This window comes from Labeo rohita, chromosome 6 (genome assembly GCF_022985175.1).
Source record: "Labeo rohita strain BAU-BD-2019 chromosome 6, IGBB_LRoh.1.0, whole genome shotgun sequence".
NCBI classification, from domain to species: domain Eukaryota; kingdom Metazoa; phylum Chordata; class Actinopteri; order Cypriniformes; family Cyprinidae; genus Labeo; species Labeo rohita.
The window spans coordinates 2492141-2518035 of record NC_066874.1 but is presented as its reverse complement, the minus strand read 5'-3'; the positions used below and the strand labels follow the sequence as shown (position 1 = coordinate 2518035).

The 25895-nt window shown below is 33.3% G+C and overlaps 1 protein-coding gene across 2 annotated transcripts in view; it reads right to left on the bottom strand.

Moving 5' to 3' along the window:
• Positions 1 to 2124: 2124 nt before the first annotated feature.
• Positions 2125 to 25895, bottom strand: part of pbx1b (pre-B-cell leukemia homeobox 1b) — a 95239-nt gene continuing 71468 nt past the window's right edge. Inside the window, exons 3-9 of one of the 2 annotated variants that reach the window (XM_051112841.1) lie at positions 25048 to 25292; positions 17820 to 18010; positions 14847 to 14982; positions 12430 to 12589; positions 10359 to 10471; positions 7733 to 7822; positions 2125 to 2880 (exon numbers count right to left, since the gene is read on the bottom strand). In XM_051112841.1, the coding sequence (XP_050968798.1) occupies positions 2788 to 2880; positions 7733 to 7822; positions 10359 to 10471; positions 12430 to 12589; positions 14847 to 14982; positions 17820 to 18010; positions 25048 to 25292 (1028 nt within the window). In that variant the 3' untranslated portion in view covers positions 2125 to 2787. The remainder of the gene's footprint in view (positions 2881 to 7732; positions 7823 to 10358; positions 10472 to 12429; positions 12590 to 14846; positions 14983 to 17819; positions 18011 to 25047; positions 25293 to 25895) is intronic. The other variant, XM_051112842.1, reaches the window with a different exon arrangement.

The following is a 25895-nucleotide window of genomic DNA, read 5'->3' as shown; positions in this document are numbered from 1 at the left end:
AAAAAGCTCCAGGTCCAGATGGCTTTCCAGCAGAATTCTATAAAGAATTCTGGCCAATTTTGGCACCAACATTCTACAGAATGTTGCAGGAAACCAAGGAAAATGGTAGACTTCCACCAAATATGAATTCTGCCAACATTAGTCTATTGCTAAAACCAGGCAAAGACCCTGTATTGCCTACCAGCTATCGTCCAATATCCCTTATTAATGTGGACATTAAAATAATCTGCAAAGCTCTCTCAAAAAGAATAGAGAAGATAACTCCTCTCATAATTCATCCCGACCAAACTGGTTTCATAAAAGGGAGGCACTCCTCAACAAATACACGTAGGTTACTTAACTTGATGGATTATTCATGCAATAAAAACCTTCAAACTACAATATTGTCTCTAGATGCAGAAAAAGCTTTTGATAGGGTTAACTGGAATTTTCTATTTGCAGTTCTACACAAATTTGGTTTTGGAAATTCTTTCATAAACTGGTTAAAAATATTATATAACTCTCCAACAGCATGTGTTAGGACAAATGACCAAACATCCTCCAGCTTCTGTCTTAAGAGGGGCACCAGGCAGGGATGCCCCCTCTCCCCTTCACTGTTTGCAATTTTTATTGAACCACTAGCAGCAGCAATTAGACAGGCTACAGTGATTAAAGGCATTAAATGCAAGAATGTAGAACATAAAGTCAGTCTTTACGCAGATGATGTGTTACTTTTTCTTCAGCATTCACAAACCATTCTCTCTGAGGTAATTACATTAATAAACTCTTTCTCAAGAGTCTCAGATTATTCAATAAACTGGTTAAAATCTACAGTTCTTCCAATTAATTGCTCCTTCCAGAACTCTTCCACTCCACTGCAATCCGGAAATATTAAAAACAACAAACTAAAAAAAAAAAAACATATAGAAAACAGAAATGAAAAAAAACAAAACATATACAGATAAATAAATGAATCCATAAAATGAATAAAAAAATGAAATAAACACAACAAAAATACTAAAACGTTCAAATAAAAAGAAAATCAGAAATGTAAAAATATTAGTAAAAACTATTCTAGTATCTTGTTCCTACTAATATAAGACTAATCGAATATAAATGTCCAAATAAAACCAGACACCAGAGAGCACAACATATTGCAACAAAAGAAACTATTTATTTGGAATATGCATTACCAGTACAAATTAAGAGACCAAAAAAACCTACACCTTGTTAGTTTTTCTTCACAAAAACGAGTTGGAATCAAAAAGACAATAGTTTGCTGTTCCATTTTATTCCTTTTATACATATGCAGAGATCTTAAAAGTTAAAACTTGACAAGAGAACGTCTCTGCGCTTGATATAAAAAAGAAGAAACATTCAAAAACACTGCAGGAGTTTAAAGAACAAAAGACATGCAACAAAGTAAACATTTGATGTTTTACAAACCGCTTTATATGCAAAAACTAAAAGCGTCATTACATGAGGCTTTTCTGAATACGGTGCTGCTGGGCAGGCAGTGATACGAACGGCGTGAGCGAGGTGGGATCTGCTCCGGCGGTGAGACGGCAAACCAAAGAAAGACTATGACCCGACGCTATCTAGGGCTCTACGTGGTCTCGTTCTCAACGAACTGCGGCAACTGCGGCCCCGACGTTTTCGGGAGCAGAAACCCCTGCGCTCATCACGCCGCTTTCTCGTTTTCGACGCGGATTTGACGCGAGTGTTATAAAAAGAGCAAAAGAAGAGTAAAGGTGCACATCTACATATAGAAGCTAGCGCGCATTCACATTATGCTTGCGAGAAATAAAATATATGGCCGCCCGTATATGAAATCAGAGTGAGAATCGGCTATTCACAACAGGAGGGCATCAAAAATATATCCAAACGATTTTTCTGCATTTGTGTGCCATCGTGAGCTTTTCCTTTCTTCTCAAGAAACACCACTGGATTTTTGGTTTCAGGTATAACGCGCCGGGACGTTCGCGAGAAAGGCGTCGCAGCGCCCCAGATTTTACACAATTTACAACATGAGGGATGTGATGTGAACGTAAGAACGGACACGCCTGTGGTTTTTGGTATCAAGGTCACTGTAGAGAAGGCTGACGTGGAACGAAACCGGAAAAGAAAGCGATTTCACATTTGGGATTGGTTCTCTTCTGATTGCCTTTTATTGCATCTCATGTGCGCTGATGAAGATCCTTCAGCGATGATGATGATGATGATGATGATGATGATGGTATATAAAGGGATTTGTGTGTCTGTACATGAATATCAGACGAAAATTCATCAAGGTTGCATGAATAAACTGATGCATGATGTGAATCTTGTTTAAAATGCAAAATGATACTGTTGTGCTAATAACCTTTAGAAATGAATTTTGATATTTATATCTAAACTGCATTGTATTTATTTCTCACCAAAGCAGGGAAATGACGATTTTCCCTTATGCACATAAACCAAAGGTTATTAGTGGAACAGAAATCAGCTCAGGTGCAGTGCAAACTGCTTTTTCAAGCATAACAAGTCTATTATGATGTAAAACGACTTCCTAAAGTGATGTATAAAAGTACTTTGGCACTATGGTAAAATTGCAAAAATGTTTCAAACATAACGTGATGTTTGCTGTGACGGGTTGACGTACAGTGTAGAGTCGTGTGTCTAGTCTAAACGTCCTGTTGTCTTGTTGGAGGCGACGTGTGGATGTTCGGAGAGAGGTAGCATGAAGACGTTTGATGATGCGCTCTTGTGTTCACACCGGCCAGAGGAGCGTGTGGTGCGGGGATGGAGACAGTCCGTTGTGTGTGATGATCAGTTGGAGGTGTCGGAGTGAACGCTTCCGGGTCCTTCTGTGGGGGAGGTGACGGAGGACGGGGTGGTCGGGTCCTGCCAGCCACCGTTCGCCTGACGGAGAAACAACAGAGAGCCGTGAGAGAGCGATTTTGGGTCACAGAAAAAAACATTGATTACATTGCAATATCAGAGAAAAATGGCCTGTAAATCAAAATGTTATCATTAAATCCATTTATCTCAGTTTGCAGAATCAGTCATTTAAAAAAATATATTATTGGAAATATTTAACTGATTATTTTTAATTCAAACAATAGAAGAGTTATGTGCTACTGTACATGAACTCCTATAGGTCAAAATAACCCGATGATCAGGCATATTTATAACATTTTGCATATTAAAAAAATTAGGATGTGTTACCAGAGTTATTAAAGTTAACTAAAACTAAATAATTTGTTTAATCCATAGAAATTAAAAGGTGTGTATATATATATATATATATATATATATATATATATATATTAGTTTTTTGAAAACAAAATATAAAATATAGAAACATTTATTTATTTATTTAAATATAATTAATTTTTATTTTATTTTTTACATTTTAAAAAGTTTCTTGAGAATCAAATTATTAGTTTTTTACTGGAAATATTTCATTGATTATTTTTAAATCAAACAATAGAAGAGAGAAGAGATTAAAATAAATCAGAACGTGTTACTAGGGTTATTAAAGTTAACTAAAACTATTAAAAAGAATAATTTTTTTAAAGGTATAATAATTAAAATATTAATATATTATTATTATTATTATATAAATAGTTTTTTGAAAACAAAATATAAAATATAAAAACAATTATTTATTTAAATATAAGTTATTTTTATTTTATTTTAAAAAATTATTACATTATTCAGAAAGGGCACTTTTAGGTGTCTTGAGAATCAAATCAACATATTAGAAGAAATGGTGCTAAAAAAAAATCAAAGGAAAAAATTACATTTTACAATATATATTGACATAGAAAATGGTTGCTTTAAAAATGTTACAATTTATTTATTTATTTATTTTCTATATTTTAATACATTTTAAAATTAATTATTTATTTATTTTTGGGTCACATACAAAACGGCCTGTAAAACAATATTTCATAGTCAAATACTTTATAAAATGAATAAAAATTAAATCATTACTTTTTTATATTTCATAGATTATTTTTAATTCAAACAATAGAAGAGGAATGTGCCACATAAAAATACATATTTATTTTTCTATGCTGAATAAATGCAACAATTTGACTAAATGTAACATTTATTTATTTTAAATGTATTTTTATTTTAATTTTGTATTTTAAAAATGATGTCATTCAGAAAGGAGGCATTTATGTTTCTTTAGCAGAAAATCAGCATATGAGAATGACTTCTGAAGAATCATGTGACGCTGAAGACTGGAGTAATGATGCTGAAAATTCAGCTTTGAAAATATTACAGTTTGAAATATTATTACAATTTAAAATATTTTTGTTTCCCCCCATTTAAATATATATTAAAATTAACACAATATTAAGATGCAATATAATTGTTTTAGTGTGTCGTAGTGTGTTTTGGACACTAAATGCAGAATTAGATGTGAATTATTTCTTTGTTGGTGTATGTCAATTAAAATATTAACAGTAATTCAGTTGACAGCAGAGGCTTCTGTCAGTCTGAAATGATTACGTCCTCAAAAAAACAGGAATGTGTGTGTAAAAGCTCTGTGTGTGATGCTTGTCATTTATACTGACACAAAAATACTGAGAGAAAAGAATCAAGACTTGAGAATAAACCAGGAATCAGTGAAGGACACTGAGAGAATGAAACGTGGAATAAAAACACAGAGACGCAGCTGAATCCTTCACTAATCTCACAGACAGCTCTTCAGACATTAACACTGCATTTCACGGCATCAGAAAAGGCTGGAAACGCTGCTCTGTTCTTCAATCAAGCCCAATAAAAGAACACAGGAAATGTCTTAAATGCTGCTGTTGAATGCATGCTGAAAAATCCATCAACAGATCAGATGTCATCTCTGTAATTTGTGTGCCACTAATGCTGTCTGTGAGACATTTTAATAAACTCAATTAAATGGAAAGCGGCTCCCAAAGTTTCTGAATGCTTCAGTCACAATTAAAAATGCTTGAATGTCATTGCATTAGATAATAAAATATCAACGCAAGCGTCATTAATTGTAAAGACAGACACACACGCAGTACAAGCAAAATGAGCTGTGCTGCTTTGTGGTTATGAAATGCTAGTGGAAAACATTTGTGAGGTGAACTTATCTAACGCAGTGACATTCCAACATTAATAACTGTCCATATACTTTCAGGACAGCTGTACATGAATTAAAACACTAAATATTTCATCTCTAAAGGGATGAGCCACATTCAAAATCATAAATTAGCTGATTTATGCACTCCTGTGCATTAATCTACAACTGAACTATGAACAATACTCACAATCACACACACCTTCTGAACAATTAATATCAATGGATAAGAATTAATGTGGATGAAATAATATTAAATAATTTTATACTGCACTCACACAATTAATATATAATAAATAACTATAATTAGAGCTGCAAAACGATTAGCTGTGATTAACTGATTCAAAATAAAAGTTTGTTTGCATATATTTATGATGTATATACAAATTCACACACATACAAGTATATATATATATACAAGTATATATAGGAAAAATGTTAGATTTATATGTAAAATATTTATATTTATATATAATATAAATTATATACAAGTGTTTACATACAAATACATACAATACACACAAATATATATTTTTTAAATATATACAAATATGTGTGTGTATTTTCATAAACATAATAAATATACACCGTACACACACATATGTGACCCTGGACCACAAAAGCAGTCATAAGGGTCAATTTTTTAAAATTGAGATTTAAACATCATCTGAAATCTGAATAAATAAGCTTTCCATTAATGTTAGGATAGGACAATATTTGGCCGAAATACAACTATTTGAATATCTGGAATCTGAAATGAAAATATTGAGAAAATCGCCTTTAAATTTGTCCAAATGAAGTTCTTAGCGATGCATATTACTAATCAAAAATTAGGTTTTGATATATTTACAGCAGGAAATTTACAAAACGTCTTCATGGAACATGATCTTTACTTAATGCCTTAATGATTTTTGCCATTAAATAAAATCGATAATTTTGACCCACACAATGTATTTTTGGCAATTGCTACAAATATACCTGTGCTACTTAAGTTTTGTGGTCACATATATTATATTATATTATATTATATTATTTATTACATTATATTATTCAAAAGTAAGATTTTTTAACAATGTTTTTGCATGTCTCTCCAAAGCTTCATTTATTTCATCAAAAAATACAGCAAAATTCTGAAAAATTATTACAATTTAAAATAACAGTTTTCTATGTTAATACATGTTAAAATGTAATTTTATATATTATATTATATATATATTATTCAAAAGTAAGATTTTTTACAAATGTTTTTGCATGTCTCTCCAAAGCTTAATTTATTTGATCAAAAATACAGCAAAATTCTGAAAAATTATTACAAATTAAAATAACTGTTTTCTATATTAATACATGTTAAAACGTAATTTATTTCTGTGATCAAATCTGAATTTTCAGCATCATTACTCGTTTTCATGTCACATGATTCTTCAGAAATCATTCTAATATTCTGATTTGCTGCTCAAGAAACATTTTTGATTATAATCAGGGCTTAATATTTTTGTGGAAACTGTTTTTTTGGGATCCATTAATGAACAGAATGTTAAAAAACAGCAGTTATTTGAAATAAAAAAAAAAAAAACCTTTGTAATATTAAAAAATCTTTACTGTCACTTTTGATCAGTTGAATATAAAAGAAAAACGATATATATTTTTAAACTTGACCATGAGCACTGTGTACATTATGTAGTTTGTGATTTTAAACAAATATTATGATTTACTGAATACGAATGCTTTGTACTGTGCAACATTAACATTTGGTAATTGACCGTACTGTATTGAAAGCACTTGATGTGAATTGAGCGTCATTCCGCGTGTCAAAGTCAAGCCCACAATTCTCCAGAGAAAGCAGGATGGGATTTGCATACATCCGTGCTTTTCCCGCGAACGTGTTTGATCTCATTAACATACGGCCGGCGGAGCGCGGCAGAACGGAAGCGGGACGGAGACGCTGACCGCCTCCCCCTTTCCTCCTCCTCCTCCTCCTCCTCCTCCTCCTCCTCCTCTCTCACTCTCTCGTTCTCTTCTCGGCTCGCTGTCAAGGCCATTAGCTCGGCAGGAACCTGATCTGAGCAATGTGCTTGGATTGCTGTCCCAAGTCCACACTCCGCTCCCCGTGTGTCTGTCGTATTGATTTTCCCCTTTACCACACGGCTTGTCGCTGTGAATTTTCTCGGCGCGCCAAGTTGCCAGCAGCGCCCCTCCCTCCCCGAACGCGAGCGAAAACACACAGGATGTCCTCCTACGAGTGTTTTACCAAAGGCGCGCGGCTTTATTTTTAGCGCGACCGTCCGCGGAGTGTTTTTCCGCGCCGCCCTTGGGGGGATAATCAGGGTCAGGTGACTTTGGGGCACGGCGAGGGGCCATACATTTGCAGCCGGTGTCACCTGTTCCCGTCAGCGGGGCGCGTGGCTGCAGGTGCCGGGCCGATCTGATTGGATGTGATGGGCTCAGACAGACGCGGGGCCGCTCTCGTGTCCACGTCTCGCTGGGCAGCGCGCCGCCCGTGGCGCTCGCGACACACAGGCAATCAACTAAGTGACCACGATTCCCAGACAAGTCGCACTAAGTGGCATTCTGAGCCCTATGGCTTTGAAATAATTGGTAGAGGGCAAAACAAGAGGGAAGAGGAGAGGGAAAAAAAAAAGAAGTGTTTTTTTCTCGCCTTACATTGATGCCCTGCGGACTGTACATCTGGTTTGCTGCGAGGCCGTCACTGTATCCTCCTGTCTGGCTGATAACATGGCGAAGGGTATCCACCTGAAACACCGCAAAACAACACGGCAAGGTCAGAGCGCGCGAGAAGCGAACGCAAGGTCGCAAACAAAGCAAAGTCAGACGACACCACAAAGAAGAAAGCGAGGTCAAAGAAAGCAAACAACAATAAAAGACGACACAAAGACAGATGTACAAACACACGATGACACGCGAACAATAAAACACATTACAAAGCCAGTCTTTATGGCTCTGTTCTAAAGCCTAGTGAGCTGCCTATCTAGACGGCATTATGCTGCCTAATAGACTGCATTAGAACAAAAATGATCCAAATCATTTTTAAAAACATAAAATATACATGCACCACTGTTCAAAGGTTTGTGGCCAGTACGATTTGTTCACCAAGGCTGCATTCATTTGATCAAAAATACAGTAAAATCTGTAAAATTGTGAACTATTATTGCAATTTAAAATAACTGCTTTCTGTGTAAATACATGTTAAAATGTAATTTATTCCTGTGATCAAATGTGAATTTTCAGCATCATTACTCCAACCTTCACTGTCACATAATCCTTCAGAAATCATTCTAATATGCTGATTTGCTGTTGAAAACAGATGTGCTGCTTCATATTTTTGTGGAAACTGTAATACATTTTACTTTTCAGGATTCTTTAATGAACAGAAAGCTCAAAAGAACAGCATTTATTTGAAATAGAAATCCTTTGTAACCAGTGTTGGGGGTAACGAATTACTAGTAACGCGAGTTACGTAATAATAATACTTTATTCAAGTAACTGGTAAAGTTACTTTTGAATTTCTAAGAAAATATCTGAGTCACTTTTTCAAATAAGTAACGCCTGTTACTTTTTTCCCCATTTATTGATTGACAAGTCTCCTGTTGGGAAACTGGGAGTAAACATGATGTTACTGTATTCTAGACTAAATGTGAACATACATTAATTCATCTCACTTACAAAAAACAGATTGAGTATTCCTCAAAATGAATAAAAAAAGTGAAATGCAAACTCAGAATATGACGCAATCCTGCAATAATTAAAATATGTAAAAACAAACATACTTTATGTATTTAACACCATTTTATTAACCAGTGTCTTTGCTGCTGACCTTCGATGATGCAATTCAACCATACTAATAAGCAAAAATTATTTTAGATGTATTTTTGGTGTAAAAGGGCTTTTACATTAGAATTGTTTTATATTAAAAACAAAGAAGCAAGTCCTGCCCAGATTTAAAAAAAAGTAATGCATTACTTTCCATAAAAAGTAACTAAGTAACGTAATTAGTTACTTTTTCAGGGAGTAACGTAAAATTGTAATGCATTACTTTTAAAAAGTAACTTTCCCCAACACTGTTTGTAACATTGTAAATGTCACTTTTGATCAATTTAATGCATCCTCACTGAATAGAAGTACTAATGTCTTTCAAAAATAAAATAAAATCCACTGACCTCAGACTTCTGAACAGCAGTGAGTATTTCAGTACTCAAAAGTATGCAAAGAAAAGTTTAGGTATAATTTATGAACGAATGAATTAAAGCCAATAATAGCTGACTGATATTGTTTTTTAATATAAAGGCGATATGTATGATATCACACTATTTAATGTAAAAAAGCACATCCCTAGTAAAAAGTAATAGATTTAAAATGCATTTATTTTATACTAAGTATAGTTCAAGTCTATTAACATATTTACTGAGATATCACTGGAGACTTACTGATATAAAAATTGCAATTAAACTTTATTTGGAGTACTAGTGCACAATGCACATTTCTTAACATTAAGCCTAAAATTATGTTACATTATGTTTTAATGTCACTATTGATGAGGATTGTATGTTCTTTAAATAATATCAGTCTTTAAATGCAAAATATTTAAACTGTATTAAAGTATACTTGCAATAGTTCCACTTTAGCTCAATCAAATATACTTAAGTAAATCTTTAGTTGGACTTCAGCACAATTAAAGAGCATTAAGTACAAAATTAGTTTAGCAGTTTAGCAGACTTTAAATATACCAGTTAAGTATACTAAAAGTACCATTGCTGGGTATTTTTATTAAGTACGTAATATGTAAATGTACTTGTAGTACATTTTAGTATATCATTTTATTTTTTACAAGGGATGCATAACAGCAGAAATTAAATGTATATTTATTTAACATATTTATATATTCATATAACAAAAAGTTGTCCTTGAACAACTTAAAAAACATATTAAAAACATTTTTATTTAAATGACAACTTTTTGATTTCTTGCTTCTGACACGTCAACCAAACAGACAAACGTTTTGGCCTAAGCCAGTAATTAAAAAAAAAATTCCCAAATATCATCCGATACATCGTCTACGTACAGATTTTCAAATCAGAATCAAATTCAGTCAGCTTTCTATGTAGGCAGTAAACAAAGAGGCAGTTCACAAGCTTTAGAAACAGAATCCTAATGAAGAAAACTTGTATTTAAACACACACAATGTTTATCATGTTGCTACACTGCCACAACATAAACAGCAGTGTGCGTGCTGGTTCTGTGAGGTTTCTGTAGTGATTTATTGGCACTGTACCTGTGACTGCACATTGGCTCCCACCTGAGAGCCCTGGTACGAGTCCCCGTTCAGAGACTGAACACTCATAAACAAATCGCCAGAGTTTGACATGTTAAAAGAGCCAGCAGAACCTGAGAGGTGCACAAACATGACAGAGAGAGACAGAACAAGCCAGAGGAATGAGTTTGAAGAATTCAAGGGAGCAGAAATGCAGAGTTATAGTTAGATAAAGCTTTTCAAAGCATAAGATCCAGCAGCCCATAAAGAAGACAAAGATCAAGAATCGACGCTAAGCGGGAGAGATTCAGCTAAAAGCAAGAGAAAGTTGACGCAAACAGATAAAAACTCAGATATGTGCATGTTTGGTTTGAATTTATAATAATAACTGACTTTCTTTTTCAGCTAAATGGCATTTTGAATCCAAAAACAACACACCCAGTGAGAGCAAATGCCATTTTAAAGTTGATGAAAACAAAAACATCTTTGTGAGACTTTCATAATCTACAATTTTGTTTTTGAAAAGTTTGAACTACTGTTCAGAACTTTGGGGTCAGTAAGATTTATTTGTTTATTTATTTTAAGAAATTCATAGTTTTATTTAAAATTATTATTAAAATTCAATTATTAAAATTATTAAATTAATTAAAAAAAATATTAAAAAGTGACAATAAAGACATTTATAATGTTACAAAACATTCTATTTTCAATAAATCCTGTTCTTTTGAACTTTCTATTCAACAAAGAATCCTGAAAAATAAAATGTATCACAGTTTCCACAAAAATATTGGGCAGCACAACTGTTTTCACCATTGATAATAATCAGGAATGTTTCTTGAGAAGCAAATCAGCATATTAGAACGATTTCTGAAGATCATGTGACTCTGAAGACTGTAGTTATGATGCTGAAAAGTCAGCTTTGATCACAGAAATAAATGACAATTTACAATATTTTCACACAGAAAACAGCTATTTTAAATATTAATAATATTTCACAATTTTCCTGTTTTTATTGTAAAGCATTTTAATGTCACAAAAATATTATGACAATTTAGAATAACTCTTTTCTATGTGAATATATTGTAAAATGCAATTTATTTCTGTGACCAAAGCTGAAATTTCAGCATCATTACTTCAGTCTTCAGTGTCACATGATCCGTCAGAAATCATTCTAATATGCTGATTTGCTGCTCAAGAAACTTTTCTGATTATCAGTCTTGGAGCTTAATATTTTTGTGGAAACTGTAAAACATTTATTAGGTTTTTTTGGGGGGAACCTTAAATGAATAGAATGTTAAAAAAACAGCAGTTATTAGAATTTAAAAATCTAAAAAAAATAAATAAAATCATATATAAAAAATATAATACAATTCTGAACATAAATATTTTCTTTTTTTATTAAATATTTCTAAACTTGATCATGGGAACTGTGTATATTTTTTATCATGTGACACTGAAGATGAATTGTGATGCTGAAAATTCAGCTTTGATCACAGCAACAAATTGCATTTTACGATATTTTCACATAGAAAACAGCTATTTTAAATTAATAATATTTCACAGTTTTACTGTTTTTATTGTATTTTTGATCAAAATAATGCAACCTTGGTGAGCAGAAGAGACTTTTTTCAAAAACTTTAAAACTTACTGACCCCATAGTTTTGAACTGTAGTGTTTTTAATATTTTGTCAGCTGAAGGATCAACGCCCATCAGTATAACATACTGTCTCTCCCTCATAGTCTTGTTTTCATTTGTTCAGAAATATGTTCTCATGGCTTTGTCGAAGAACAAAGAGGTGTGTTTTAACTAGACAAGTCCTCTGAGTTACACAAAGACAACTAATGAGACAGGAGCAGGACATGCTGTGACCCACAGAGCCCTCATCCCGATTTAAGTGAAAACTTTTAAATAGTTCTGATTCAAGTGTGCTACAGCTCCACATACAGTAAAGTCTTCTCATACACTAATGAAAGACATTTCCCACAGTGTGATTCCACATCAAAGGCATCAGATCTACAGCTGAATCGCTATATGAAGTCCTGCTCTTCATCAGGCATCATGGGAATGAGTGTAGAGTTTATATCATCTCACCTGCTGAGTTTGGAGTGGACGGGGAGTTGGCCTGGCTGCCATGTGCCGACACGCTCGCCGCGTTCACAGCCGTTCTGGCCGCGTACATGTTGGCTTCTTCCTGGAATTTTCCGATGTTCTTCTTATATCGGATCCGTTTGTTTCCGAACCAGTTGGACACCTGCCAACAAAAACATTGTCAAGACATCTGTTTTCCAACACTGTGTCCCCTCGAACCCAATGCATACAAATCATGATAGACAATTCAAAATACACAATTCTTAGATGCAACACATGATATGGACATTACATTGTGCAGAAATCATATGCAGTAAGCAAATATCTACAGTATAGCTTTCAAAAGTTTGGGTTTAATAAGGTTTTTAAAGGCTTTTCATTTAATTTTGAAATAAAAATAAAGTAAAAACTGTGATTCTGTGAATTTTGACTACAATTTAAAATGACTCTTTTCTGCTGGAATATGTTAAAATGTAAGCTGAATTTTTAGCATCATTACTCCAGTCTTCAGTGTCACATGATCCTTCAGAAATAATTTTTTCTAATATGCTGATTTGCTGCTCAAGAAACTTTTCTGATTAGCAATTATCAAGCAATACAATTTTTTTTTAAATCATAGGTTTCTTTGATAAATTTTGAAAGTTTAAAAAAAACTGCATTTATTTAAAATTGTTTAAATGTCTTTACTGTTTCTTTAGATCAATTTTTGATGCATCATTGCTGAATAAAAGTATTAATTTCTTTAAAAAAAAACCATATCAGCACCAAACTTTTGAACAATGTGTTGTACACACTATGCTTGAAATATTTTATGGTTCAATGCACTGACAATGCAACTATAATTTTTAATTATTTAAGTTTTTCTATTTCTTGACTCATAATTTAAACTAACTTTTCATTTTTACAAAAAATTAAAAAGTTAAATAACCAAAATGACAACTCCCTAGTACATAGATAATAGTGAGGTTATGTTAAATATTATGAAAAATAAAAATAAATAAAAATAAGCACACATAAATGCCACTAAAATGACTAGCAGGAAACAAGGGATTTTCCTTAAAACCCAACTTTCCAAGTTGGACGCGTGTCAATTAATTAACGGTGGTGGAACAATACAGAAAAAGTTATTATTTGCGACATTACTAGCAATTTTTGGGCAAAAGCAAATCCTACAAATCATACAAACTTAATGTGCATCCTTTGCTAAAAAGTTTTGCACTGTTGCTACAACAGATTCCAAACAGATTTTATTCTGATATTCAATATTAGATAAACCAGTAAAATTAAAAACACCGGATAAATCGTAAAACCCAGCATGAAAAGTAGGTAAAAGCTACCATGAAAAGCACCTAAAAAGTTACTATTCAACCCTGTTATCAAAGTTATAGTAATAAAAATGATCAAACAAATATTTGTTCTTTAACATATGGGAAATAAACAATAATTTTACCAATAATGATATATCAGCTAGCCCTCTACTGAATATGCAACCCTGTTACCTATTTATTTCACTTTATTTTACTTGATTTCATTTAAAAATTATTTTATTTTTAATTTACTTCTACTTTAATTTCACTTTATTCTGATAGCTACATGAACATTTAAAGCAAAACGCAACAGCTGGCGGACGTCAGGACAATGAAGGATGTTGTCGACAGGACTCGTGAGGGCCACAAGGACAGAGGTCTAACCATGATGGACACACACATACACAACTAACATTAACATGAGAATAAATGATCACTTACACGCTGGCAGCTATGATCACAGTATACACTGACAGCAATCACTCAACACACACTAACGCCCATTACGGCTAATACAGCAGCGGATGAGGCTCTGCGCTAATGATAAACACCATTACCATGAAAAGCTAATCAATCCTGCGGCTAAGCTTCCCGTTCCCGCGAGAGGCTAAAGGTGTTTCTATATTACAAACGCCGCGGCAGTCATCACTCATCCCGCGAGTCTGACTCAAAACCAGGCCTAAATGCATCATACAATCATTTCAGCTAAATTTATTAAATAGTTTAGAATGCATTATGCATTTAGTGCAGCAGATGAAAAATGCTAAGAGGCATGCGGTGCCGTGCTGCAAATGATTTTGTTTTCAAGTTGCATGAGGCTGAACTCACGTGAGTATTACTGATATATTTTACATGCAAAACAGGTAGAAACAAACAACGGCTGTGTCTCAGTAACTAGTGAGATGCCTACCTGGATGGCATTTTTGGAAAACATGCGATTGTAAATTGAAATTGCATGGTATATAAATAAAGTAAACATGCCAAACTACATATTAAAGAACCATGGTATTACTATCACTAACTTATGATAGAGCTATGGAACGATTTGCGAGTGCAATATTTCAGGATGCAAATTTCAAAGTGGTAACGAATGGATGGTTTTCAGTGTCATACCTGCGAGACTGTGATCGAACACTTCTTGGCCAGCTCTTCTTTGGCCTCCTCGCTGGGATACGGGTTACTGAGATGGGAGTAGAAATATTCATTCAGGATCTCTGTGGCCTGTTTGTTAAAGTTTCGTCTTTTCCTCCTGTGGAAACAGAAAGACAAACACAAATCACATTTGGACATCTTGCTAGAACTTGTGCTTTTGTTTTGTTGCATATACTTCATGCCTCATATCAAATATTTTGGTAAATATAGAGAAAGTAACTACTGCTGGCCATGTACATTTTTGTGACCTATTACTTTATTAGAATTAGAGACATAAACAACATTAGAGACATTTTTTTTTTGTAGGAATTATTCAATTTTAGATGAAATAGTCAAATTTAAAAAGTTGGTGAAAGCTATCATGAAAAGAACTTAAAGTATTCAACCCTGTTACCAAAGTTACTGTAGGAAAAATTATCAATAACAAATATATTTTTCTTATATTTATGAGAAATGCATAGTTGATCAATAATGATATAACAACTAAATAGCCCTCTACTGGGTAATACATCAATGTAAACTGAATATGCAACCCTGTTACCTACTAATTTCATTTATCTGCATTGAGAATTATTGAATGTTAGATCTAGTAAAATAGGAAAAAAAATAGATAAATTATTAAACAGCATTAAAAGTAGGTAAAAGTTACCATGAAAAGTACATAAAAAGCTACTATTCAACCCTGTTACCAAAAGTTACTGTTAGAAAAATGTTCAAACAAATATTTGTTCTTTAATTTATGGGAAATATGCTGTAAATTGATCAATAATGATATACCAACAACTATCCCTCTACTGGGTAATACATCAATGTAAACTGAAAATGCATCATTTATTTTATTTTATTTAACTGCACTAAGAATTATTTAATGTCAGATAAACTAGTAAAATTGAAAACGTGAAAAAACGTGATAAACTAGTAAAATTTAGCAGCAAAAGCAGGTAAAAGCTAGCATAAAAAGTATCTAAAAAGCTACTATTCAACCCTGTTACCAAAGTTCCTGCAAGAAAAATTATCAAACAAATATTTGTTTTCTTTCATTTATGGGAAATACACAGTTAATCAATAACGATGTATCAAGTAACTAGCCCCCTATTGGTTAATAAATAAATGTAAACTGAAAATGCAACCCTGTTACCTATTTATTTTATTTAATTGCACTGAGAACTATTCAATGTCAGATAAACTAGTAAAATTGAAAACGCTGCATAAATCTGAAAATTTAGCATGAAAGGCAGGTAAAAGCTAGCATAAAAAGTATCTAAAAAGCTACTATTCAACCCTGTTACCAAAGTTACTGTAAGAAGAAATTATCAAACATTTTTTTCTTTAATTTATGGGAAATACACAGTTGATCAATAATGATATACCCACAAACTAGCTCTCTACTGGGTAACAGATCAATGTAAACTGAAAATGCAACCCTGTTACCTATTTATTTTATTTAATTGCACTGAGAATTATTCAATGTTAGATAAACTAGTAAAACTGAAAAACACTGAATAAATCAGGAAACCTAGCATGAAAAGCAAGTAAAAGCTACCATAGACAGTATCTAAAATGCTACTATTCAACCCTGTTATCAAAGTTTCTGTAAGAAAAATGATCAAACAAATATTTGTTCTTTAATTTATGGGAAATAAACAATAATTTGATTAACAATAATATATCAACTAACCAGCCCTCTACTGAGTGATAGCTTAATTTAAACTGAATACACAACCCTGTTTATTTTAATGTATTTTATTTGATTTCATTAAATTTCATTTTGTATTATTTTATTTCATATTCAGTTCATTTAATTTTTAATTAAATTTAATTTTCTTCTACTTTAATTTTATTGTATACTGAGTAATAGATTGATTTAAACTGAATATGTAACACTGTTACCCGTTTATTTTGATTAATTTTATATTAATCAAAATTAATATAAATTAATTTTATATTAATAATTTATATTATTATTTCAAATTAAGTGTATTATTTCACTTATTATTTTATTGCATTATATTATTGTGTTTTATTTATTTAATTGGCCTTATGTGAAGTTCACTGGTCAAAAACTACATATTAATCCCAATCTAAATTGGTAACATAAAATGCATAAGATGTAAAATAAAACAGCGCATGTAAAATTTAGTTTGACCTCCTTAAACTGTTTTCATAGTCTAAGGCCATATTTTGCAGCCTAATTTGTGGAAACGTGCAAAGACAAATTCAGCAGGCAGATGCTTCATGCTCAGAAAAGAAGAATAAAGCAGACCCCACACATACTCCAAAGGGAAGAGCTTTAAAACGACCGTAAATTGAGCTTTGGGTGCCAATGAATTCAACCTCCTCTCGGCATCACTCATCTGTGGGTTAAGAGTGTGCGATCGGAGCTCATCTCAGGGGCTTTTACATATGCAGCACTGAAGGGCCGGAACAGAGGGTGAGCCGATTTCCTCCCCAAAACCCCTCTTCACTAAATGCAAATGAGCACAGCATGGTCTCAGCCGGAGAGAGGATTAATCAGAGGAACTGAGCATGCTCCAAAGAGACGGAGAATGGATTCCGAGCACTGCGAGGAAACATGAAGCTCATTTAAATGTTATGCCTCCGACTCCAGGCTTCCAGCGTGATTTATCCGCACAGAAATGTATGCAAATCCCGGGCACGTTTCAAAGAGAACAAGCGATTACATTGAGAAAGGGATGGACTCGACATAGCAAAGAGTGTGTGGGTTTGGATGCGGCCTTAAAGCCCAAGAACGGGGCCTCGGCTCCCTCGGGGAGGAAAACGGGAAAACGCACGTGTGCAAATAAAGCGCGGGAGCGTTTGTTTACATGGATGTGATAGTTACAGGCTTAGCGCTGAGCGTGATCCAGGAGCGTAGGGTTTGATTACAAGTGGATTTGTGCTCAAATGCACAAAACAAACGCAACATGCACAGACCTGGCGTCAAGGAAGCGGGATCGCAGGATCATGACGGCCTCGCAGGTGCTCTGCTTGAGCTGCATCTGGATGGAGCTGAACTTGCGGTGGATGATGCCGACCATGCGCTCGATCTCTTTAGGCGAGATGGGCCGCGTGCGAGACTGCTCTCTCAGAAGGTTCATCACATGGGTTGTGAACTCGTTACACGCCTGGAAAGAGGGAAACAGACACATGCATGTTACCATAACAAGATACAGGTTACAGAAACAGGTTAAAGTGCTCTTATCATGGAAAACTGGGTTAAGTTGGGACGTTTATTTAAACTTCGAGCTGTTTAAGCTACAAATCGACTCGTTTAGTAATCATAAATGTTATGACATTACAGTCGTGAGCTCATATGTGACTCTGGACCACAAAACCAGTCTTAAGTCGCTGGGGTATATTTGTAGCAAAAGCCAACAATACATTGTACGGGTCAAAATCATCGATTTTTCTTTTATGCCAAACATCATTGGGATATTAAGTAAAGATCATGTTCCATGAAGATATTTTGTACATTTCCTCCCGTAAATACATCAAAACTTATTTTCTGATTAGTAATATGCATTGCTAAGAACATTTGGACAACCTTAAAAGCGATTTTCTCAATATTTTGATTTTTTTTGCTCAAATTCCAGATATCCAAATAGTTGTATCTTGACCAAATATTGTCCTATCCTAACAATGTTTGACCCTGAATTGACCCTTATGACTGGTTTTGTGGTCCAGGGTCACATGACTGACCACATTTACATATCAACAAATGAGTATTAAGTAACTTGTTGTCATTAGCCAATCACAACAGGGTCATTTACATACAGAAGCAACAACAACCTATTTAATTCTAACAGTCAAGGCAGAAAAAAAGGTTTAAAAACAAATCTGACTAACTTAAGCATTATTATTGATAAAATAAAAGCTTATTATTTTACATTTCAAAATAATAAGATTTTATTTTTAAACTTTCTATGCTTGGTTACAAAAGCTCTAAAGAATTATCCATCTTTTCTATACAAAACTATTTTTTATTTTTTTTTAAAAGAAACAAATACTTTTAATTATCAAGGGCACATTAATTTGATACAAAGTGACAGTAGTCTTTGTTACAAAACATTTATATTTCAAATAAATGCTGTTCTTTTGAATTTTCTATTCAACTGTGAATCCTGAAAAATAAAATACATCATAATTTCCACAGCACATCTGTTTTTAACACTGATAATAATCAGGAATGTTTCTTGAGCAGCAAATCAGCATACTATAATGATTTCTGAAAGATCATGTGACTTTGAAGACCAGAGTAATGACGCTGAAAATTCAGCTTTGATCACAGAAATAAATTACACTTTACAATATAGTCACACAGAAAACAGCTATTTGAAATTGTAATAATATTTCACAATTTTGCTGAATTTTCTATATTTTTGATCAAATAAATGCAGCCTTGGTGAGCAAAAGAGTCTTAAAAACATGAAAAAAAAAAAAATCGAACTGACTCCAAACTTTTGAATGATAGTGTACAAATTTTCGGAATTGCTTGGCATGTAAAATCATACATTGGATCTTCATTGTGAACACTATGAACAAACATAACATTAAATATCACCCATTAAAAATACAATTATGTGTGTCAAAAGCAGCAAAAATTCTTTATCGCTGCATCCATATTCCATTTCCACATGTGAATCCTAAATGAATAGTCTGCAAGAGAATGACAGTGTAGATGCTGTCTATGTATTACAACGCAGTGATATCTATAAAACCCCATCCATCTCTCGAGGCCTCATTCCTCCATCGAGTTCATTAATCACGCATAAAAATGAGGGTGACGGAGTCGTTACACTTTCAATATTGTGACTTAATTCTGAAATGGCCTCATTGGCGTGAGATTCTCATTACTCAAAGACCGACACAAACAGATGAGTAAGAGAGCAGAGCGTGTCAGGAGAACCAGGACTCATGGGAAGACCACAACAACAGTTACAGAGCAGATGATGAAGGGCGTTTTCGCTCTCCTGCCGGGTGGTCCGTGCGCGCGCGTGCGTGTTTGCGGTTCTCTGTGACAGCTATGAATGTCCTTTTGTAAACAAACAAACAGAGGACACCTGGCCCTGTCCCAGAATGCATTTCAGTACATCACCTCTCCTCTGTTCCTACCGTTTATCATCAGGGATGGATCTACTGTCCGAGCGCACTGAGAGCCAGCACAGCAGCCACTGATACTCGCACTTAAACATGAATGATGCTCATGATGATGCTGATGGCTTTAACCAGTGAAGTCTGGAGGATTTAAGAAGCAACAGCAGCCTGATCTCAGTGCCATTCATTTACATGCAAACCAGACTCATGTTTCAAATAAGGATTTTTTTAAAATGTAAAAAATGATTCCAAACAGTAAGTTTTGTAAGTTGTATTTTTGAGTACTACTTGTGCACATGCACATTTCTTAGTAATAAGCCTAAAATATGCTTTAATGTTTTAATGATGAGGATTGTATGATCTCGGGTCTTTAAATGCAAAATATGTACCTAAAGTATCAAAGTGCATTAAGTACAAAATTAGTTGTTTCAGTTTAGCAGGCTTTAAATATACCAGTTTAGTAGACTGAAAGTATAATTGCAGGGTATTTTTATTAAGTACATACTATTTAAATGTGTTTGTAATATACTTATGATGAAATAAATGTATTTTAAACAGATTTTAGTATATTTCTTTTTCACTAGTGAATACAAGTCATATTTTTAAATAATCTGAAATTATTGTATTATATAAGTTATTATAATATATTACAACTATAATATAATACAACTTATTAAATAATGAATTTCCTTAAGAATTTTTAAATAATTAAAAAAATAAATTCCTAAACGGAGAATATTTTTTGAGCCCTTGGATTTCCATAGTTTCTGTATATAAATCACATTTTTAACAACATGCTGTGACTTAGATTTTAAATTCATTACTTACATATTTTAATTAATCATTTAAATAACAAATTTGCTTCAAGAATTTCCATATATATATTTTTATTATTTTAAAAATGATTCCAAACACAAAGTTTAATTTCAAGCCACTGCATTACAGTATTTTCCAAATATAAGTCACTTTTTTTTCATCTGATCTGATTCATTCATTCAGATTCAGTTTTTATTTTTTAAATATATTTTTCATTTTCTGTAAAAGATTACTAATTTTGTTGCATATTAATGTAATTAATTATTAGTTATTTTTGTCTATATATATTTTTTTTATTTAGAAGTTTTAGTATGTTAAGTTAAACAATAAATACAGTAGCAGAAATAAAATAAAGTTCAAGGGTTTTTTAAATATATTTTATTGCATTTCAGTTAGATTTTATTTCAAGAACAGAGTTTGTCTTAATGGTTTTAGTTTTAGCTACAGCTTGTTTTGACAGATACAACTTGTTTTCCGATATTATAGTGACTATGAAAAAATGCCAGGCAGGCCGTTGTAAGATTTTTTATTTTTTATTTTTCGGAGTTGAGAATCAAGATCCATTTAATATAAAATACCAGAGCGTAATGTTTTTATAAACATTTCTCTCAAAAGACTGTACTAAAGTACTCTGACAGTGTATTCTCTACTGAACCTACAGCATCACGGCCAGAGAAATGATGGTTCAGCTGAGCTGTGTTTTCTCCCAGAGTTCTGCGCTTGCAGTCTGAATTGAATGTGATGAGACAGAAAGACTCTGACGCTGTGAAATGATACAACAAGACAACAAATAGCCAAAACGTCTTTCTGCTGCACTGTGCTCTGTAGCTGCACGCAACAACACACATACAGCATGAGCAGTGTCGTCTGATTCACCAACGAATCACGTTACGAGTCACTTCTGCTTAATGAATCAGTTAGAAGGCTCCGAAATCTGTCTAAAACTCATGAGGAACTGGTTTGAATCAATCTAACGACTCAATGAATCAGCCCAAATAAACTGTTCTTAACAGAATAACAAATTTCTATTATTCTAACATTGTATAAACCAACGATTTGAATCAGTGGATCAGTGTTATTTGAATATTATTTACATACTATTATAGTTTTTATTTAATTTTAGCTAAATAATTATTTTTTAAATATTACTATTTATTTCAGCTTTAGTTTTAGTTATTTATTTATTTTCCATAAGTTTCCAGTTACTAATTTTTGTTCTTCAAATTAAGCTAAACGAAGAATACAAAGATTACAAATATTGACTTAGCAACTAACTGCAATAAAGGTTTTCATCTAATATTTATATTTTATTTTATTTCAGCATTGTTTCAATTTAACCCTCTGGGCCTCTCCGTTTAGGAGTCACACTTGGCTCCTTCACTGTCAAAAGTGACTGAAGCCTTGAAATGTAACTTTCTGTTTTTTTTTCAGGAAAATCATTGTAAAGTATTTTTGTTCAATAATATTTTTTGATTATAATTTAGAATTTTGAGGGGATTTTATGACAATATACAATATTTCTACAGTTTTAATGAGCTATTTTTTCCCATTAGAATTACTTTTTTACATTTATTTATATAATTATTTTTTACTATTTTTCAATAAATACAACATTTCATATTAAAACAGAGTGAACGCATTTAAAATCCATCTTTTTGAAGTAAGAATTGTGCCATTTGGTGTCATTAAAAAATAAAAACTTCTGTAATGTCATGTAAGCTCCTGTATAGCTCCCTATATACATATTATATAAAAATATACAGAGGCTTTTGCATTACCATTGTTTTTACTGACATATTTTATTAGGTTTTACTTTTAGATATACATTTAGACATTCTAAAAGACTACTTTTTGTCAAGGTTTAGATATTTTTGGTTAGATAAATATCAGTTCTGCTGCAGACTCTTTTGTATTTTTTAATTTATTCATTTTATTTCACATATTCTCAAAATTTGCTGTGCTGTGTTTTTATCAGTTCATTTCTATGTGTGTGTTTCTGTGTGTGTGCGTGTGTGCACGTGTGAATGTGTGTGTGTGTCTATTTTGCACTCTTGATATTCTAGAGTATCACCCTTTGATTGCTGTGCACTTTTTTCTGCACAGTGGCTGATTTGTAGTTGGTACCACCAAAAGTTTTTTTTATTTTTTTTTGTCCGAATCATGTCCATGATTTTTTTGTGTTAACATAGCTAATGCAACAAAAGTCACCAAGTGTCATCTCATTCCGATGAAGCTACGATTTTTAAAATTTGAAAATATAAACTTTTTCAGTCAAAAATGACCGAAGAGGCCCAGAGGGTTAAAAAATTGCTTTAATAACTCTGTGGATGTGGACTGTTACCAAAAACAACATTTTTCTTTAGTAAAGAGTGTGCATACTTAAAACTACTACTAGTACTAGAGGAATTGGAAACAGAATTTTTAAACTCCTTTTCCAAACCCTATTTATTAACCTACATCACATTTTGAACATTCTCTGCTACTTCTTGGTTTTCCATGAGTGTGGGAACGCTGGAACAAGCAGTAACATCGGACCGGCCGCTGTGATGCGTCTCAAACACTAAAACAGGAGGGTGTCTGTGAAATCACATCTGAGGTTGAATAAGCTAGTTTCTGCCAGCAGAGCCCCACTGAAACACTGAGAGCATCTCAAACACACTGTTCACATCATCATCTCATCTGACAGATTTTGGGATGGAAAGGCTGCCTGCTGAGCCACACACACACACACGCACGCACACACGCACGCACACACACACGCACACACACACGCACACACGCACCACATTAAAGTATAACAACGGCAGTCAAACAGATGTTGCACTAATCTAAATTATGAGATACTGCAGTCAACATGAAATCAAAATTGAAGTGTTTACTTCAGCACACGTTGCCTGTGATTCTTCAGTGCACGTTATTCCAAACAAAATCAAGATGCTTTTCACTAGCAGTCAAAAAATTGTCTGGTTTTGAGTTGGCCAAAGTTCTATGATGCTTAAAATGTTAAAAATAACAGTGTTCATGTGGTAAAATTAATCCATTTATAAATCAAATTTAGTTAAAATTTAACTAAAACTAAAATTAAAACCATTAAAAAATTTTGCTTACTTGATTCTAACTGAAATCAAAAAGAAAAAAAAAAAACATTAATTTTAACATTTTAATTAAGTTTAACTTGATGTACTGAAATAACTAATGCTAGACAACGATTATTCACAATTAATCGTATCTAAAATAAAAGTTTTTTGTACATAATATGTGTATTGTGTATATTTTAGGGCTGCAACGATTAATCGCACGATGTCCTGAGGCGCGTTTAGTCAATGAAGCCGGTACTTTGATTAGTAGTAAAGCTCCATCACGTGCGTTCAGCTGGAGCGGCAAGTAATACACAGAGCCGTAAAGCACTGACAAGCTACGCCAAAATCGCGCGCAAAATCGAATCGCGATTTTGGCGTAGCTTGTCAGTGCTTTACGGCTCTGTGTATTACTTGCGATTATCGTTACAGCCCTAGTATATTTATTATGTATATATAAATACACACACATGCATGTATATATTTAAGAAAAATATGTAATGTTTATATATTAAATATATTTATATATAATATAAATTGTATGAATTTAAATATAAATTAATGTAAATACATTTAAATATTTTCAAAATATATACTGCATGTGTGTGTCTTTATATATACATGATAAATATACACAGTACACACACATATATTATATAAACAAAAACTATTTTGGATGCAAATAGGCATGATTAATTGTTACCCACCACTAAAAATAACTAAAACTAAAACAAAATAAAAATGAATAAAATTATATAGACAAATAAAAAAACTACTAAATATGAAAATACACACAAAAAAAATTAAAATAAAAACCAAATATTAAAATAAAAACTGATTCAAGACATTAATAAAAACTATAATAGTAAAATAGCAGTTTAAAGCACCTGGAAAATCGAAGATAAGTGTCATTATTCCGTTCAGTTTATTTCAGGGTTGTTTCAATCCAGTTCAATATTATTAGTATTTATAAGTAATAATATTTATATAGCCATCTAATAAAAAAGTATATACACTATGGTATTATAAGAATATATTATTTAAATTATAAAAATCAATTTGCATTGATTATATCAACTTATCATCATGTTCAGCATTATAAACTGGCTGCCAAATATTGGCCCATTTATTGGCCTATTTCTTTTATGCACATTGCATTCTGCAGGTTTCCTGACCTGTTCGTATTTCTCCAGCTCGGTGTGGTAGATCTGGCGGATCTGTGAGAGTTTGGCTCTGTAATCGGAGTGTTCGGCGGAGTTATCGGCTCCTACTCCACCCGACGCCGCCGCCGCCGCCGCGGCCGCCGCAGACCCGCCCCCTTTCTCCGGGCCGGACACGCCCTCCGCCAGCAGCATGTTGTCCAATCGCATCAGCTGGGCATCGGGAGGCTCCTCCTCCTGGGCGCCACGGATACTCAACACTGGAAGGAAACAAGCACGGAAAGGTTATTCAGACAGCTCCACGTCCCGGGATGCACCACGTGACGGCAGAGGCTTTGAATATACCGAGTCTGACACGGCGGGTCCGGCCTCATCGATCCACAGAGAATCCGCTCTTTCTGATAAATTGTCTTTGAGGCCGAAACAAAAAACGGCCAAGGCTGCAGTTGACTTTGCCAAGTTTTATGATGATATAATAAAACTTCATCTAATTCATATCATGAGCTTCCCACTCAGCGCTGATGCTCCAAGGCTGTAAATCTCAGCGTCCCTGCGCTCTCCTGCTCTGACACTAGAGGGCCTGAGTGCGCACATTTTACATCAGACTGACACACACTTGACCACACACACACACACACACACACACACACACACATATGTACACAAAGAAAAGGAAATAAACACACACTCAAATCATTCTCTAGAGAAATTAAGTGTTCTTTTGCAAAAATGAATGAAGTCATATTGCATAGAGAAATAGAAAAATTATTCTTATCAAAAATAAAGAAATAAAATAAAATAAAAATAAATAAATAACTTATTTTTTGTTAATATCTTCTGAATAAACTGTGTCAGACTCTAGG